The sequence below is a fragment of the Clarias gariepinus genome, chromosome 10 (assembly GCF_024256425.1).
Source record: "Clarias gariepinus isolate MV-2021 ecotype Netherlands chromosome 10, CGAR_prim_01v2, whole genome shotgun sequence".
NCBI lineage: Eukaryota > Metazoa > Chordata > Actinopteri > Siluriformes > Clariidae > Clarias > Clarias gariepinus.
In genome coordinates, this window is record NC_071109.1 from 4,006,986 (window position 1) to 4,027,661 (window position 20,676).

General features: G+C 35.4%; 2 protein-coding genes across 2 annotated transcripts; one reads left to right on the forward strand and one right to left on the reverse strand.

Moving 5' to 3' along the window:
• Positions 1-4,128: 4,128 nt before the first annotated feature.
• Positions 4,129-10,882, reverse strand: LOC128531785 (uncharacterized). Its single transcript, XM_053505934.1, has 5 exons — positions 10,816-10,882; positions 6,470-6,838; positions 6,270-6,386; positions 6,047-6,136; positions 4,129-4,328 (listed from the first exon to the last, which is right to left on the reverse strand). The coding sequence occupies exons 1-5, from the start codon at positions 10,880-10,882 to the stop codon at positions 4,129-4,131; spliced, it is 843 nt and encodes a 280-aa protein (XP_053361909.1).
• A 4,904-nt stretch (positions 10,883-15,786) lies between these two features.
• On the forward strand, positions 15,787-19,222 carry LOC128531786 (uncharacterized). The gene is made up of 6 exons (XM_053505935.1): positions 15,787-15,928; positions 16,314-16,658; positions 17,558-17,893; positions 18,029-18,145; positions 18,413-18,456; positions 18,550-19,222. The coding sequence occupies exons 1-6, from the start codon at positions 15,787-15,789 to the stop codon at positions 18,679-18,681; spliced, it is 1,116 nt and encodes a 371-aa protein (XP_053361910.1). The 3' UTR covers positions 18,682-19,222.
• Positions 19,223-20,676: the final 1,454 nt, after the last annotated feature.

Genomic DNA, 20,676 nt, shown 5'->3' on the forward strand with positions numbered 1-20,676 from the left:
TTTGTTGCTTTGCAGCCTGTAATAAAGACTTTATTTAATTACTGTAACTTTTAACATCCAAGTTAAAGATATAACACCAACATGTAAAAAAAAAATATATATATATATATATTAAAAAAAAATCAGAGTCACTGAATTGGAAAAGGATCACCCCCATTATTTATTTATTTATTTATATAGTATTTACAAACCTATATTTCTTCATATAAGTTTGATACAAAACCTCCATGTTTGGGAGCAATCATATTTATTAAAAAGGCCACACATTAAAATGTGGATGTAAATGTAGACACAGACTAAAAAAAAGATTTAACAGTTCAAGATTTGTTTAAAGATGAATGTAGGAGCTCATAAGTGGTTCATTATAAGAGCCCAGTCTCAGATGCACCCATGGGGACTAGGAACAGTTTTGGAGGATGGGAGAACTGGTGAGATGGGCCTTTAGTTTCTGGATTGCTTTTTCCTTTGTCTGTCTAGCAAACCTTTTCTGGAAGTACCTTCCTCAGCGGCTCTAAGAGGGGTGCTGCCATAGAGGAAAAACCTGGGACAAAATTGTAATAATAATTTTCAAGGCCCAAAAAGGCATGTACATGTCTTTTTGTGGTGGGTCCTGGGTACGATTGGACAGCTTTCAATTTATTTTCCTGTGGTTTCAGCAGACTGTATCCGGTCTTATCCCCAAGGTACTGTGGCCAAGTGACATTTTTTAGATTTGGCCTTAACACAAGAAGCGCCGCGACAGTGTCACCTACTTTTAACGCGATTCACCGGTCATATGACCGCCTATTGTTTTGAATGGGAAGCTGTCGCTGACACACAATGATCACCCAAAGCAAATAGTTTAGCTTGTACTTGGCAATGCGCCATTCATTCCCGCCTTAATAATCAGCGATATTTTTTTCATATTAAACTGAGAAAACCTACTACAGAGTCTATAAGGGGACAAAGGAAAAGAAAAAAATGGCAGAAGAAAAGAAAAAACAAGTTATGTTTTGCAATATAACCCACAACTTTTGCGCTATAACCTAAAACTTTTGACATTTTTCTGTCGTTTTTTCTCCTCCTTTGTCCATCTACTGTAGGGGCTTCGTACTATAACAAAAACGAAAGCCCTACTTTATTTTATAACGTTTTGAGAAAATTTATTAGTTTATTCATTCTATCTAAAGCTTCTGAGCTTCTCTGATGTTTTTTTAGTGTAATAGTGCTTTAGATGGAGCAGCAGCAGCGATTTAGTTCTGAGCTCACTTACATGAATTTATCGCTAAAACAATGTAATGACCCCTCCTGAGGATATAAAGCTTTATTATTTATGATAAGTTGATAAGTGTATGTTGTCAAAGTATTTGTTGACATATATGTAATCACGCAGCTCGCCTCTACCTATAAATCCTCGGTAAGGGCATAAGGGAAATTTAGTTTTTTGTTTTAGTTTCCAGAACCCCGTCTGTTCTCACGTAGACGGCGGAGCTCTGTTTATTTTGTGTTTTCATTTTTCCTTTGGTTTCCTTTTAAAGTTTCTTAATTAATAATCCCACACTATCTCCAAACTGAAGGGTCTTCCCATGTCTGTCATAAGCACTCACAACTCCTATTTCACTGACCCCCTCTAAAGCCCTGCGTCTGGGCTCTTATCAGTAAAACATCACGTGATGCGGCTCTCCACACCGCACCCCGTAACAATATAATTAGGACAACAATGTAAATTAAGGATGTCTTGAAACATAATGCAGTAACTCTTTATTCATTTGAACACGGTAAAGGTGCTAATATTTCGTACATCCCTTTATTCGTCCTTTCTGTTTGTGTTTAGATTTCACCTTTTTCCATATACATAAAATGTATGGATAGCAATGTTCCAGAAGCGATATTAAATAAGCAAAATACACAATTTTGTTTCAATACAGTTTTATTAAATATAGAATATAGCAGACAGTATATGGCAAAAGGTCACTGGAATAGCTGGATTGTGATTGTGAATTAATGACTAAAATACAGCTGTTCATCGGCGTGCGTGAACCTGTGGCTCGTACTTTCACTTTACAAAAGGCATTTTTATTAAAAGGCTGATAAACGCGTTCGATTTATCGATAAAATGCAGACATATTCCACCAGAAAGTCATCACCTCTCGCAATAATACAGATCAAACATAATACTGTCCATAAATAAAAAGGAATATTTAAGCATATACGCAAAATGTATTCCACTTAAACATTACAGATTAAATCAAGATGACGTAGTATTCTTACATATATATATATATATATATATATATATATATATATATATACACACACACACACACACACACACACATATAGCCTATATATATATATATATAGTAAACGGCTCTAAAACAACGGCAATATGAATGACAATAGAATATCAGTTCAAATTGACAAAGCCCAGGGATTCTGCGTGCTGTCGCGTTGTATTCAGTCTTCTTCTTTGTCTTTCGGCTGTTCCCTTTCAGGGGTCGCCACAGCAAATCATCTGCCTCCATCTAACCCTATCCTCTGCATCCTCTTCTCTCACACCAACTAACTTCATGTCCTCTCTCACTGCATCCATAAATCTCCTCTTTGGTCTTCCTCTAGACCTCCTGCCCGGCAGTTCCAACCTCAGCATCCTTCTACCGATAAATTCACATTCAGTGAGTAGCATAAATTTTTTTTTTGTGTTTGTTGTATTTCATGTCTGTAGTTTTATCAATAAATCTGTTTATATCTGCGCACGCGTTTATCTGCCTTTCGATCAAAACGCCGCACGCGCAACTCACTTTTACTTTGCAAAAGGCAGTGTTTATTGTATATATATAAACTGCATATATGGAATGACACCTGAGATAGTTACATGTACACACTGAATGATGCATAGCTAGTACCCATAGCCGATCCCTATCGCCATCTTCTGAGAGAAATGAGAATCACAGGTTGGAAAAGGCAGGAAACGGCATGAGTGGCGCGCAGCTGTCAGCAATTTCACGTAAATAAGAGCAAAATAGCTATATACTGGCTTTTACTGGTGTGATTTTGAAAATGTAAGCATGCTGGGTGCTTCCAGATGCTTGAGGGAATGATAATGTTGAGATAAGTAGTAGCATAGGGGCAATGGCGGCACAGGATGAGACAATGTCATTAAACTGCTGGAAAGTAGCTGGGGCACTGTGCAGAATAAAGGAGAGGACACAGTATTGTCAGTGGCCCTGATCGGTGTTAAACAGGATCTTTTTTTTTTATCCTCAGGTGTAAGGGTGACCAGCAAATAACCCTTAGTGAGATCTAAGATTGAAATGTATTAGGTCTTTCCCAGCCAGTCCACAATATCATCCACACAGGGGAGTGGATATGCGGAAATATATAAAAGTTGCATATTTGGTTAAGTCGCCAAAAATCAGTGCATACATGAATCAACCCATCAGGCTTGCGCATGGTCACTATAGTGAAGGGTCCTTGCCGGGTGAAATAGCAGTTCAAATGGGATGAAACCCTTGGGGCTCAAGGAGTTTCTCTTACTGTAAAGAGCAAATGTGAAATAAGCTAATCTCAGCTGGATGAAGTTTTCAGCTCAGTGTGCTGCCCCAGCCAGTGGAAGTAATTATGGACTTTTTTGATTGTATTGTTGGCCCACAGGTGTCCTCCAAAAGATGTGAAGTGTGCCAGATGCATAACTCTTTGGCTTGTGGCACTACAACCTTAGGGAACCTTAACCGTGCAACCTTAAGGAGGATGCTCGGCTTGCTACTCAGTGTGTGGTAATATAACAAATCGTTCCGCACCAGGAAGTAGAAGACGGGCTGGGGCTGCAGGGACATGTCGGCTTCTTCCTTAATCTTCAGAACCTGTTTCCTGCAGTGTTTTTGTAGTTGCCCCAAGCTACCATAATTTTTCACCTGTCAAGTAGAGGGATCATTAGCCTCACCTTCTGTCTTTATGTCTTTAGGTGTTTATGTCATCACCCGGGGATTGCACCAGCCACACTGAGTGTGTTGATGCAGGTCTTCACCACCTAGGCGGATATGTCACACACTTTCTTGGCATGTGGTTCATCTTTGCCAGCGGTAAACAAGGCCAGTTATGGGTGCTGCAACAGGTTCTTTGATGCATTTGTTGTCTGCCAAAAGGCTTCTAGTGGTCGCCTGATCGATTTCTGGTTCCAACAGGATTGGTGCATTGCGGGGTGACTTCAGCCGTGGAGGTTTTGGAGCAGTTCTTTGCAAAGCAGAGGAAAGAAGCTGGAAGGCTTTTCTCCCACGGATGCTGCCTCTCATTAACGAGTGACAGAATATCTAGAGCACACTCCAGTGTGTGCATCAGATCATGCATAGCTGGTTCAGGAGGGAGAAGAACACACAATCCTTTGCGACTTTCTCAGCAACTTTAAATGAAGTGAGATGCTCAGGCTGGAGCCACTGAATTGCAATTTGGGTCAGGCAGTGCAGCTGGGCTCTTGGTGCAGTTTGTCAGGCATATGTGCACTTGTTGAATTCGAGCATGGCTTGAAAGGCCATAGCAAGCGGGAATTTAAGCTTTATCTAGATCGTAACTTTCAGCATAACTTTGTTGAAGAGATAGAAGTATGCACATGTTGTCATGTGGCATGGGCTTTATGAACAGGTACTGCGCATCTCTTCTTGATGTTGGATTTGTTAGAGCTCGACTGTTGTCGCCTGCAGACCTTATGAGAGAGAAGCACCTGTTGTTGAATGTTTTTTTTTTAAGAGATGCCCCAGAGGATGGAAGATGGAAGATGTCAATGGGTGCAAGCTTGGGGGAGTAGGGGGATAAGGCAGAATTTTGTACTCCAAGTCGCCCGCAAGTTTCACCTTATTGTGAGCTAAATGGGCTGGCGCATTGTCATGAGGGAGGTGCACTTTAATTTTTTTTCCCTTTAGCTGCATTGTGCGGAACTGTATACCATGGGTTTTTTGGGGGAATTTAATAAAACTTTGCAACACTGGTCTTTGCATTTGCGTGAAATTAAACTTGCACCATAAATAAAATTAATATGTGTAGTAGAAGGGATGTTGTGAGCAGTTATGTACCAAATTACATCACAGCATGAAGCACCTTTTTGAACGAATATACCACTTTTTTCCTCAAGATGAGTGGGGCTATATGTATCACTCAACAGCGCCAATTAATGCAATAGTTTACGGTGTATACACAGCATATGCGGAAGACACAACAGTTTTGCACCTGTAAAGTGTCAGAATCCTCACAAAACACCAACACACATGGCACAACATGGCTTACTTCAATAAAGCAAAGTACACCAAGAACATTAAACCATTAAAGATAAATAGAGAGAATAATGTATGTTTATTCAACCTGCGGGAAAGTTTAAAATTAGTTTCTCTCATACAGTATATTTAATGCAAAGCAGTACCGTAAAGTGCCAATGTGAGATAAAACACGGGTCATTAGAGCAATCATATTCACAGCATGTCATAAACAGTTCACTTATTATTTAACTTTTTTTTTAATAATAAACAAAAAACAGAGAATTCATTTTTATTTTTTTTTTAAATGGGAGCCTATCGTCAGTACTGTATTACAATTTTTTCACACTAGAGTACACACATTTATCTGATGACCTAGTATTGCTTCTGTCAGGTTTGGGATTCCTTTTGGAGAATTGCAAAGCCGCATAACTGAGATTTTCAGCTTCAGATTCCTGGATAAAAAAATAAATAAATAAATAAAATCTCTCATTACCAGCAAAGCTGCATATATTAATTTAAGTTAAGTTGAGCTGATGGTATACATTACATAGCTGTATATGTCATTAGGTTTATGGGGGGAAAACAATCATTACTTACAACATTAAGTATACAGTAGGCTACATAAAATATATATTGTATTTAATTCATAAAATTTATACTTATGAATACGCACACATACCTGCCTCATACCTGAAGAATCTTCAATAAAAGTATTCACTATTAATACAGACATACACTTATAATAATAATAATAATAATAATAATAATAATAATAATAATTGCACTGTAAGAAGCATAATGAGATAATAAAAAGCACTTACTTTTAACACATTTACTTTTCCTCAATATGAAATAAGTGAGACAGAGAATCAGAAGTGCACATGAGCTCAAAGCCGTTCCTAAAATCAGCACTGTCCAATATTTAGGTCAAATCATTTCTGTTATTGTTTCACATTATTACTTACATTAATATGATGGATTGTGTAGATAGTGCATGCTTTGTGAATTAAATATAACAAATTATTATTAATTAATATGTCTTACTATTTTTAACTTGTTCGTTCATGTTAGTGCAGTTTCCGTGCAGGGTTGGTTCACACACCACTGAATTGTCCCACAGAGCTGGTGTAGATGTTTCTGATGTATTAGTAAGATGTTCATCTAAAACATTTATCAGGATTTATTGGAGGTTGTGGTGGAAAATGTCACTACTGTACATTAATCAATTTTAGTGCAAATGGTACCTTTAATTGTTATATATGTTCCACCTCCAAACACATCGTATGGTGTTGTGATTGAACAGTAGTACATGGCTTCATCAGACTGGATGATGTTAGAAATCGTCATGTTGGAGCAGTTTAAAGAACTTTTAGCTTGAAACCGATCATTTTGGAATTCATTGTAAAATATAACTTCAGATTTTTGCACTCTGCTCATAATGCGAGGCTGTTTTTGCGTTGGTTGCTTATACCAGAAAAATACCTCAATTGTTCCAAAAATACAGCACTGTAGAGTCGCCGAGTCATTGATATTCGCACAAATTTCTTTATCGGGCTGAAAAACTGTTGGCTCTTTAAAGGGATGTGAAATCCTTTTAAGAGTTTCTACAGTACCTAAAAAGATCAAATTAATTAATTAATTAGTAAAATGAATGTATTAATGAGTTAACAAATTATTACTGTAAAGCAGTGTCGTAAGAATATGAGAAGTATTTATTTTAAGGTATAAGTTAAATTTATTACAAAATAATTTAGAGTAATTTAAACCTTACATTGAAAACAAGCAATATGTTAATTATAACAAATGCACTTATTACTTACACATAGTGCACAAGATCCAAAAGAAAACCCAGAAACCAGCCATCTCACATAGTCACACGCAACAGACTGTATAGGAAGCAAGGCTTGCATTTATAATATAGTTGGTCTTTACTGAGCATGCTCCAAAAGGAGACATGTGATTGGTTTTAATGTACATGGGGAAAATTTTTGAGGCCCTATGCAATATTCTCAACCACCCCCATCTCACCCACATTTTCATACTTCTGCAGTGCTGCCAGTGCTGCAAAATATCATGATGTCATTGTCATGATAAGAAAAAAAAAGGATTATATACTACATGCAATCATTTATAGTCCAATTAACAATGTTCATGCAAATTCCTACTCAGAGAATCTACATCATTTGACTTTAAAAACAGAGCTGTAAATAAAATAAGTGAGAGAAATCCAAAGAAACACACACACACACGGCCATTGTTGTGTTGTTGGAGTCATTTTGGCGAGCTGGCCATTCTTGGGAAGGTTCACCAATGTTCCAGTTTTTATCCATTTATTAATAATGGCTCTTACATACACCCATCATTTTTACCTTATTTATTAAACATAATGATGAATTTTACTGAGCTTTTTTATTTTATTTATTTCACGAGTGTTTATTTGATTTCCACCCACGCTCATTTATGTCACATTTCTTCTGTGACGTTCACAGTTTAACATTATCCATTCAGATTTCCCCACCCTTTAACCCACAGCACCCAGGGAGTTGTTGCCAACATACTGGAGTCAGATACCACAGTACACCCTGGGAGGCCCTGTGGAGCCATGGCCTGGTGCCACATGTGAACTCCAAGTCCAACGGGGTTATAATGATAATGATTTAATTTCATGGCTGGTTCACATAATTTAGTCCAATACGCTCCTTCGACATACATTTAGTTAGAGTAATTCAAGTGACATATAAATTTACCTACGAACATTTATATACCATGTGTTCGTGCACTTTTCATCACTGACTTCTGCTGGTCAAACTGACTTACAAATACACGTGGGTGGAGACATTTAAAGTGATGATGTGTCTTGTAGCAGCCAATAAGATGAAGGTCCCCAGTATAAATTCATCAGTGCTTTAGTCATTCAATCACCTCCACCCAGGGACCAGAACATTTTTGTTTCTTTACTTTAGTTTCTTATTTTATCAAATATATGTAAATATTTTCTTTATTGTATTGGACCTGAGCTGAATTGCGGTAGATTTTTATGGATCATCATTTGTCTTAGTGACAGATTATTATAACTAATATATATTTTTGTCCACCCTGTGGACTAAAGTGATGATTTTTTAAAATTGTCATTCAATTAGCTAATTAAATATCAATAACAATATTAATCTGTTTAATAATCTGATTCTGTTACTCTTACATTTAGGCATTTGGCAGACTTCCATTTTTATCTCATTATACACTAAGCTACCCCTGGCCCTTACCTCTTGACTGGCATCGTTATGTTATGTCCACTGTGCGCCTCGGCGTCTCCCCAGAGAGGCAAAGTGTTTAAACAGACATGCTAGAATGGAGAGAAAGCGGCCAGGTGAAGTGGGATGGAAAAGGGCACGCAGTAAGGAAGCACTTTAAGAAGAAGCAGCGAAATTTTAGATTTATGCAGGGCTTCAAGTGCAGTCAGTTTCATCTGTAAATGACTGTAGGTTTTTCTTTGCAAGTTTTTTTCAGTTGAACTGCAAATAAATATAAGATGTACCACCATACTCTCATCACCTAGAATACTAGATAAGAAATTATACTAGATAAGACATTATAGAATACTAGATAACACATAATATTATTTATTAAGTATTTTATCAGACACAAAATATCACATTCTTTTATATAGGTAAAAAGCCTGTGCAAATACTGCATACTGTAATATTGGGTTATTTTGATGTGATGTGATATCCTTTGCTTTAAATATACACACGAAATAACAATAGTTTATTTTGAATTTAGGAGAAATATTGTGAGCAGCTCACAAAAATTAAACAAAACTGTTCATCTCACCAACACATGCACCTGTAAGAATTCTTTAAATAATATTTTTATATTATTTTTTTTAGAGCTGTATAGGGGAAAACATAAGGCTGTCTGTGGTTTCTAAATTTATTTTGTTGCATACTGCAGGATGGCCTGGGGTGGTGTGGGATTTTCCCGGTCTGAAATTCTGTCTCCCAATCCAGCCCTGGTACACTGTGCCATTGTTATTATTATACTACTACTACTACTACTACTACTACTAATAATAATAATAATAATTATTATTATTATTATAATAATAATAATAATAATAATAATAATAATAATAAATATTATTATTATTATTATTATTTTATTATTATTTTATTTATAAAAAATATTATTAGTATTATTATTTCTTTTTCTTCTTCTTCTTCTTCTTCTTATTATTATTATTATTATAGTCACAATCTTTATTAGTTAATTTTGAATATAATGTTTTTAGGATCATATAAACTAATAAATTTATGTACTGAGAGATGTCACTTCTTTTTCTTCTTCTTTTTCTACTTCTTTTTTTTAAAAAATGGGGTGAGGGGCACATATTCAAATGTATTTTAATTTATATTAATATTTATTGAATTTATTAATGCATAAAGAGCAGATGTTATAGTACCAAATAAATTGCCAGACAAACTAATATTTATTATTATTATTATTATTATTATTATTATTATTATTATTATATTTGCTAATTATTTTTTATATTGATTACACCAAAATCAAATCAATACAAAAAAGTCATCAACTTATTTATTTATTTATTTATTTATTTATACATATTAAAAGAAAAACATAGACATTTATTTAAACTATTTACAGAATCAGTTGATGTGGCATGGTGGCTTATTTTATAATGCATATTATATTTTTTTCACACTGGAGTACACACGTTCATCAGTATTTACTCTGTCAGGTTTGGGATTTCTCCTGGAGAATTGCAAAGCTGCATAATTGAGCATTTCAGCTTCAGATTCCTAGATGAAAAAAAAAAAAATCAATACCAGCAAAGCTGCATACATTAAGTTACATTAAGCTGCATATAAATTTTACAGTCATACACAGTCGTTAGATTTATCAGGGAAGAAATTACATTATTACAGTGAAACCTTGGATTACAAGCATAATTCTTTCCTATAAAAGAAAAATAATTTATTTTCCTATAAGAAATAATGGAAACTCAAATTATTCGTTCCACAGCCCAAAAAAATTAAATACATAAAATAATTAATACAAAATATAAAGTAAAAATAAAACAAATTAACCGGCAGTTTACATTTAAAAAAATAAAAAATAAATCCCGACAGATACGTGTTTCCGTTTATGCGCAAAGGCGCTGTGTGAAAAAAAACAAAAAAAAAAAACAAACTCAGATGTGTTGGACTAATGGTACTTAGTTATTAACCTAGTTAACCCAGTGTAAGCATGTATCCAATGTTGTAAACATTAAAGCACTTTTTGTAAGTCGCTCTGGATAAGAGCGTCTGCCAAATGCCTAAATGTAAATGTAAATGTGTGTGTGTATGTGTGTGAAGCTAAAGTAAGAGGACAGGAGGAATCTGTCCCTTCCGTCTCCCCCTTTTCATCTTACACAGTAAACCTTTATTCTCTCTTATTTGAGTTTCACACGCACACACACATTAACGGAAAGACTGTTTTATCGGAACATCGCTAATAACTCTCATTTGAGCGCATACTAATGCAATCACTGTTGTAAAGTAAAACAAAAAATTAACCTGCATTTTACCTTTGAAAAGAATTGCGACAGAGACAGGTGGGCGGGTAAAGGCGAAGGTGTGTGTGCGAATAGGCATGGTGTCAAATTACACGCGCACACATAATGACAGGCTGGGCTGAGAGGGAAAAAAATTAACTTTAACCTCTCTAATGAGACTTTCTTTAGCTTTACACATGCACGCACACGTGTGTTATAAGTAACAGTACACGCACACTGTACACACACTCTTACAAACACAAATTAAAATATGTTTCACGCGCACACACCTGGTCACAGTGTTATAATAAACAGTACACGCGTTCACGGATGTTGATTATACCAGTAAGAAGCGCGCACCCAGCAGGGGAGACCTGCAAGTCTGCAGCGCAAGAAATAGAAAAAACATTGGCTCAGTTCTGATCACGTGACACTGGGTGTTAAATCAAGAAGCGCATGTGTGATACATGATACTCATGATACAAACCAAAACTTGTTTTTTCTAGTCAAAATGTATTAAAAATCTTTGCTTGTCTTGCGGAACACTCACAAACCGCGTTAGTCACAATCCGAGGTTTCAATGTACTTAAATATAAAGTATATAGTACATAAATTATGTTGTACTTAGTTCATACAATTTGTAGAAAAAAGTAAAGAAAAAATAAAACTGTCTTTATTAATAAAGCTGTGTAAGTTAGTTTTCTATTAGTTAGTAAGATATGTTAAGCTGACTATATACTGTTCATTACATACAGTACCTGTATATAAATAAGTCAGATTTATGAGGGACAAAATTTTTTATTATTACAGGTTATAGCACAGAGTACTTATGAATACTCACACATACCTGCTTTATTCCTGAATAATCTTCTGTAGAAGCGTTTACTGTTAATACAAACATCCATTATTATTTTTTTATTATTATTATTATTATTATTATTATTATTATTATTATTATTATTATTATTCATTTTTATTGCACTGCAGTAAGTATAAAAAGCACTTACTTTTAGAACATTCATTTCCCTTCAATATGAAATAAGTGAGACAGACAATCAGAAGTGCACACGAGCCCAAAGCCGTTCCTAAAATCATCACTGTTGAATGTAAGAGATCTGATCATTTCTGCTTCTGTTATTAATCCATGTGATTATTTACATTAGTATAACTGATTTTGTAGACAAATTATGCTTTATGAATTAAGTGTAATTAATTATTGTTAAATTATACATCTTACCAGTTGTCTCTTGTGTGCTCATGTTAGTGTAGTTTCCACCCAGGGTTGGTTCACACACCACTGAATTGTCCCACAGAGCTGGTGTAGACGTTTCTGATGTATTGGTAAGATGTTCACCTACAAACATGTATTATGATTCTTTTACTAAAATGTCTGTATGTAACTGTTGTTAAGGAAAACACTGTTTTCATTATTGTACTTCATAATTATTTGTTAAACAAGCTAAAGTTCCTGGGGGAAAATATCACTACTAATGTTAATGCAAATTCTACCTTGAATTTTTAAATATGTTCCACCTCCAAACACACTGTATGGTAATATTACTGCACAGTAGTACATGGCTTCATCAGACTGGATGATGTTAGAAATCGTCATACTGGAGCAGTGTGAAGATCTGTTTACTTAAAACCGATGATTTTGGAATTGATTATAAAGCATGACTTCAGATTTTTGAACTCTGCTGATAATCTCAGGCTGTTTTCCCATTGGCTGTTTATACCAGAAAATTACTCCGACATCTGAACCAGAAATACAGCAGTGTAGAGTCGCCGAGTCACAGATATTCACACAGAGTACTTTATCGGGCTGATAAACTTCTATCTCTACAGGGGAAAGTGGACTCCTCTTAAGAGTTTGGACTGCATCTAGAAAAGGAAATAATTAATTGGGTAAATTAATGCATCTATTTTATTGAGTTAATAAATCATTATTATAAAGCTGTAGCAGGAGAAATGTAAAAAAATGTATAAGTTGAATAGATTACAAAATAGTTAGAGTCATTAAAAACTTTGATCACAAACAAACAATATATTAAAAAAGAATTTTAAAAATCCTTATTACTTACACATATTGCAGAAGATCCAAAAGAAAACCCAGAAACCAGCCATTTCAGGTACTCACATGTAACAGAATGTATATGATCAAAGGTTTGCATTTATAATTCAGGCAGTCTTTACTGAGCATGCTCCAAAATGAGACATGTGATTGGTTGTAGGGGTCACATGTCTTTTTGGGGGAAAAAATGTGAGGCCCAGTGCAATGTTCTCATCCACCCACATCCCACCCACATTTTCTCACCGTATATTCTCAATTTTACTTCTGTAGTGTGGTTAATACAAAATATTATGATGTCACTGTTGTTATAGGAAAAAAGTATTCTATATATATAATTATTAGAATGCAGTTAAATGAAGGACATAACTTAATGTGCAAATGAGAATCTACACTATTTGCCCTAAAGAACAGAGCTGACACACAGACAAACAAACAACAGCCAGTTCTCCCCAATTATAGCACAGCTACGCTGAGGAGAAGATGAGGTTAATAATTCCTCTAACCCTTTTGTGTTCCTGACTCAGCAGGTTAAACGCAATGGCAGCTTCGCATAGTTACAAAAAGATGATCACCGCTTAAAACGCTGGTAGGAACAGGTATTAGAAATAGACAGTAAAGCTAATACACCCACACAGCCCCGGCCCATTTAGTACTTTCTGGTAGAACACACGATCACTTGCTACTCCCACAAGCGATGAGCAAGCCAAGGGCGACAGTGGCAAGGAAAACCCCCTGAGATGCCAATAGGAAGAAACCTTGGGAGGAACCAGACTCAACAGGTAACCCATCCTCATTTGGATAAAACAGAAAGCAGGAATTGATCTGAATTCATACAGTGTGTTAGGTGGCAGGCAGTTTAGCATAACAGTTAATGTTAATTAATGTTAATATGAAGGACAGGTAGTTATTAGAGCCTCAGGTAGACTTGTAGGAAATTCCAGTCCTGAACTATCAAGCGACTGCAGACAAGTCAAGTCCTCAGTGAAACAGCTGTCAACATCAGTCAATGCCAGAACCGTCTTCATGGTAAAATAAAAACAAACCTGCGTGATCAGTGAGAGTGGGAAAGACAGCATCTAAACATCACCATAATACTCTACGTTCATGAGTCCCCCAGATCTGCTCCTTTAACTAAGGCAAATCTGTTTACAAAAATGCTTGGCTAAATAAATAGGTTTTTAGCCCAAACTTAAGCACTGAGACTGTGTCCGATTACCGAACATCTTTCACTATTGCACACACAATCTAAAATTACAGTGTGATCTAAAAGCTTGCTTCTAGCTGCATGCTGTCTTGATTCTACAGTAGCTGCATGCAGTATGACTAGTAACTTTTAGTCTTAATAGGATTAAGCAGAAGGAAGTTAATTAGCATCTAGGCTCTTATATCTTTTAGCATTGCTCAATTTCAGCAAGCTGTTTTTTTCTTATCTGGTTTCTGTGTGTCGTCAGCATAACAATGAAAACTAATACCATGCTTACGGATTATGTTGTGCAAAGAAAGCATGTAAAGGAGAAAAAAGCAGTGGCCCTAAAACCAAACCCTGTGGAACACCAAACTCCACTAGAGAACATGCAGAATAATCACCATTTAAATCTACATACTAATAAAGATCGGTTAAATAGGATCTGAGCCAGGAGAGGGGTGTTCCCTTAAATCCCTTTTTTTCTAATCTGTGAAGGAGAATACTATGATTAATGGTGTCAAAATCTGCACTAAGGTCGAGAAACACAAGCATAGTGAGCATAGGAGGTTTGATATCGGCCTATAATTGGACAGCTGATCAAGTTCAGACTTCTTAATTATTGGTTTAATAACTTTTAATGCTGACTTGTATTTTTTATGAAATGCTGTGTTACTTTATGTCAGGTGTAATGGGATGCACACTTTACAAAATGTTAAACTTTTTTCTCATCAGTCCACAGAATATTTGACTGAAAATCTTGTGGATAATCAATATGTTTTTTTTTTTTTTTTGGCAAAATTGAGGTGAGCCTTTGTATTCTTTTTGGGCAGCAGTAGCTTTTGCATGGGGATTTTTCCATTGATGCCATTTTTGCCTAATCTTCCTCTTATTGTTAAATTATAAATACTGACCTTTAAATACGGCGAGACCTGGTGAGACCTGCAGTTCTTTAGATGTTGTTCTGTGTTCTTTTCTGAACTCCCGGATAAGTTGTCATTGTGCGATTGGAGTAATTTTGATAGGCTGGCCAATTGTGAACCACTGTTTCAAGTTTTCTCCATTTGTGGATGATGGCCCTCATTGTGGTTCAATGGAGTCCAGAAGCTTTAAAAATCACTTTGTAACCGTTTCCATACTGGCACGTCAATTACTTTGTTTCGCATCTGTTTTTGAATTTCATTAGATTCTGGCATAATGTGAGATCTTTTAGCATGTCTCACTTTGTCAAGCAAGTTCTATTTAAATGATTGCCTAACTCAACAGGTCTGGTTGGGATCAGGGATCAGAGTGTGGTAAATAAAATTTAATTCAGCTTTTTAAAAATTGTGTAATAATAAAATGTGTTTGATGATTTCAGTTATGTAATCAAGTGTTTAAGTGATCTAAGAGATTTAAGAGATAATTGGGAAGAGATTGGGAAAATAGGAGTTTATACTTTCAACATTTAGAACATTGCTTTTGATTTCACCAAGACAGAAACCCAAGCAACTGGTGTAATTTGACAAGGACTTTGTACACAAACTGTTAAAATAAGTTACAGAGCAGTCAGCCATAATATTAGAACTACATATTAAAGGCCAGTACCAGAAAAGTCAATGCAGGACAAATCATCTAAAAAGTAAATACTGTCCACAATATAAAGGAACCAGAACAACCAGTGTATTTCAGTCCACCCCATACATGGCCCTGCAGACTAAGAGCCCAGAGCTGCCGACCTGGCCTCCGAACTCCCCAGCTCCCAATCCGAATGGACCAACAAGTCCAATGGACAGATACCACACCCTTTAACTTACAGCACCCAAAGGGTCTGCTGCCAACATCCTGGTGCCAGACACTCCAGAACTACCGCAGAGGGCCTATGGAGCCATGGGGACTCCAAGTCCCAGGTGGTTAGAATGTTTTACTGGTCTGAGAATTTTAGTGAAATAAACTCCCCAGACATATATACAGTGTGTACTATGTGCATTTTTCACCACTGACTTCTGTTGGCCCAACTTACTGTACAAACATACTTACGTGGGTGGAGTGGAAATTTAAAGTGATCATGTGACTTGTAGCAGCCAATAAGATAAAAATCTTCAATACAAAAAGTCTCAGTGGTTTGGTCTGTAAATTCTTTCAAACACCTCCACCCAAGTACCATGACATTTATGAAGATGGCTCCACTTTGTACTCTTATTTTATCTCTAAACATTTGTAAGTACTTTTTTTCCCCTTATGTAAAATGTCCTCCTTTATTTGTTGCACTGGACCTGACCTGAATTGTTTTTCTAGTTCCAGGCCATGCAGTAGATTTTCACGGATCATCATTTGTCTCGGTGAAGTCTGGAGAACGTGTGACTCTGAACTGCACATTTCATGATGAACACAATAGAGACCTTATTGTTTGGTACAAGCAACGGTTTGGAGAGATGCCTGTGGAAGTGGGAAAAACGATATTACATAAAGATACTCAAATTTCACCTGACTTTAGCTCTGGATTTAAAATAGAGAATATTAATAACGGCATTTCTTTATCAATTCTACAACCAAAAAAAGCTGATGAAGGACTGTATTTCTGCGGAATTTATTACTGGGCTAAATTTGAATTTTCCAATGGAACATTCGTAGCTGTGACAGGTAAATCACTGACACACACAGACATACATTTATCAATAAAGTTTTCAATTTATTAATTAATGTCTTTTGTCATGTTTATGCAATATTAAAATAGTCAGCCAGGGCATGTAGAAATTTTAGGATTATTTAATTTAATAAAGGAACATGTTACTACTTTTTAGCACTACTTTTTTTATCCTCATTATATAATGTTAGGCAAGAATCACTGCTGCTAATAGAAACACTGTTTTGTATGCTGTATGTTGCAGTGTTCAAGACAGAAAGTTTTGTACATCACTAATAGTGTTCATATTAATGTTTCCACTTCACTACATTAAAGTGTCTAAATTTGTTCCTTTCGCTATTTTGTCTTCTTATTCTCCTTATTAGTGTTATTATTATCTATCCATCTATCTGTTTTTTTATTTGTACAAAAATGTTTCCAAAAAAAAAAAAAAAAAAAACTAATTAATATTTTTCTTCATATTATTCGGCATTCCATGAATGATTGTTTAATTGTTTTTTTTTTTTTTTTTTTTAAATAACAGTTTATTGGTTTCATTTTATTTTAAAACCAATAATAACATATTTTAAGCTTCCTTCAGTAGTATTAGTTTTAGCAGTAGGACTATGATAGAAGTTTGTGTATTCCTAAATATACATTACACTGCTTATATTGCTAACACTTTTCCTCCTAATAAAGCACTGAAGGCTGTAGTAAATGTTCAATTAAAGCATGGGAAGGAAATTTGTATTCATCACCATAAACAGTTTACCTCTGATTTAACTTTTTTCTCTGTACAATCTATAAATCCTACATCATTTATACCTTTTTATTTTAATTCAATTTCATTTTTATTAAGTAACTGCTGGGTATTTAGAATGTTGATTAACCAACTGCACACTCTTATATTGACTAGATGACAGTAATAAAAAAGTGTCAGTATCACAGAGCGGCGGGTTGGACTCGGTTCCTGCAGGAGCGTCAGTGACTCTGCAGTGCTCGGTTCTCTCTGAGAGCAGAGCAGCAGAACTCCAAGTGCTCTGGTTCAGAGCTGCTCCACCACAATCCCATCCTCAAATCATTTACACTCATCACAACAGCAGCCATCAGTGTGAGAGCGGCTCTTCTACACACACCTGTGTGTACAACTTCTCCAAGAACATCCTCAGCCTTAATGATACTGGGACTTACTACTGCGCTGTGGCCGCGTGTGGGAAGATCATTTTTGGGAACGGGACACAAGTACAACTGGGTAAGAATGAATTTTCTCACCAACATTTTAATAAACTTTACACAGACCTGTTTGCTTGTTTTTTTGTTGTAAGTACTGAAACAGTTTTGTTTGTAAGTAAACAGCAATTGTCATACAGTAATATTCATGTTTCAGCAGACAGACAGAGAGACAGACCTGATTCTATAGTGATCTGCCTGGTTGTGGTGTTGGTAGTGTGTGTCGTGGTGAATTTTACACAAGCAGTTTTATACTGTAAAAAGCTTAACTTTGGTAAGTCTTTACATCGTATCTAATGTAAGCATTCATTCAAAATGAGAAAAGTATAAATTTGAAAATATTACAAAATATTGATAAATCTAGCCATGTACAGTAGTTCAGCTAAAAAATAAAAAGAAACTTATTATAAAATAAATTTGAGACAAAATCTTTAAGTCAATGCATTTTTGCTGTACATAATCTAGTGCAAGTTAAAACATGTAAAAATAACTGCAAGTTCATGTACAGTTTAGGACATGGCAGTTTTGTTTTCTTCTATAGTGAAACGACCACATGGTTCTTTGATAGGGACACCGCACATTCAGGTAACTAATCAGGAACTGTGTATACGTACGGTACATGAAAATGTACACTAATTTTCTAAGCTCTGGCTAACTTTTTATATCTGTTCCTTTAAGGACCAAAATGCTGTGGATCTGAATTATGCGGCTCTGAGTTTCAACGAGATGAAAACTAAAAGTGGAAGAACAAACAGAGGACAACCTCATCATAGCGTTTATTCTGAAGTCATATTTACTCCTGATACTTAGATCACCGTTACTTTATTTCTAACTTATATAACAGATTATTGTTTTTTTAAAGCAATGTTTGACTGAAACATTTAACCCTTTCGTAAAATCAATGAAGAATGAAAAATTATTAACTTAAGTTACATATGGTACAGATCTGACTTGCTTGAATGATTATTATGATATGAAAAAAAAACATTATGATTCATTCTGCTGTAATGATACCTGAAACTACTATTTTCACCTGATATACTATATATTTTTTAACCTAGTCCAGGGGTCGGCAACCTCAATCAAAGAGCCATTTGGAGTCGTTTTCCACAGTGAAGAAAACACAGGGAGCCACAAAACTCTTTGAAATCTAAAATGACACTGCATGTATTGTTTTTATGTTTATGCTATGTACTCTATAAATTGCACAAATTTGCATTTATGAAATCAATGAACTGCTACAGAGAAAACAAGAAAAAAAATACTTCTGCAACAAAAACATTTTAAATTTTTTTGCGGAAAAAAAGACGCTGGATTGAAGGTTACTTTTAAACACAATACTCAATGTCTATTAGGGTCCTCCTTGTATTTATGAAATAAAAAGCCGAACTTAAATTATTCACCTGCATCAAAATCAAAAATTGGCATCTGGTTATTTGTGTCGTCATCTTTTTATTGCGTCTACTGGAGTGTGCAGTCAGCCGTCAACTATTTACAGTATATAAATCGCGTGCCGGCAGGGGTCGTACATTGGCGGTAGTGATGCATATTTTGAATAACATTTTTTTTTTTATTAATTTACTTTAATGTTACAAGATCACCATAATCTTCAAATTTATAACTACATTTAAAAAACCAATGAACTACTATAAAATAAATTAAAAATTAAAATACTCATTATTTGTTTTACCAAAGCCACAGGTAAGTTTGGCAGCAGAGGAATGAAAGAGTTGCTGGTTACTGACACCTGACCTATACTAAGTTGATAAAGTGGTGGGATGTGTTAATTTACAAGCTTGTATAACTATTTTGTTATAGTAATTGCATCAATAAGGAGGCAGCAACACACACTAGCGTTAAACCATTTAAGACAATGTTATAAACGTGGAACGTATTGGACAAATGTTGAAGCTTGAATATGAATAGAATAATGTGCACTGGATTTCTTATACAGGTTAAATTTCTGAACTAGTTCACATTTAGTAGAAGATATAAGAAGCTTTTAGACAGTAACATGCCAGTGAAGCCAATTCAGAGGTTATACAGTAATCACATACAGTGATGTCCTGAACTCTCAGTAATATGCAGATGATATCCATATTTTTGGCTTAATGTCTCAAATAACAGATTGTTTTTAGAAATGCTACACTGGAGTCAGCAACCTTACTTCCCGCAGTCTTGGAGCTCAATACCAGTATTAATAGTAATAATTTACTAGGATGGTTTTCAGTTTTAAAGCTTTAGCAGATTTGTTGTTGTTGTTGTTGTTTGTTGCGCAATCAGAATTGATTTTCATACAAACAGATCATCCATAACATTAACATCACATGACAATATAGGAATAGGAATATACGATAGGAATGCGACACCCAGTGCACCTCAACCTGCCACGCATGGGGCGCCTCAGGCAAAGAGGACAATTTCAATATGGTCAAATTGACCATAAACTAATCATATTAACTTACATTTTAATTAGAGAAGAATAAAAAGTATGAGAAGAAAGAAAGATGAATCTCAACATTGTACAGGCTGCACGCCGCTCACCAAATTGTGGCATCTCGCGGAAAAAAAACACACACATTCTTAATAGCCACATTTGTATACTGAAGTGACAAAGTCAACAAAGTTGTGGCTGTGAGTAGAAGCATCCTGTGGTCTGAGGCTGAGAGCAGATCTTATGTAAACATTGAGGCGGAGGAGATAAAGGCTGTGGCATCGTATACAGACCAACTGAACTACTAAATAGTGCCCTCTTTTAGTTAGCACTCTGCATATAGTGACATTTAATATGTTCTGTAGTATAAG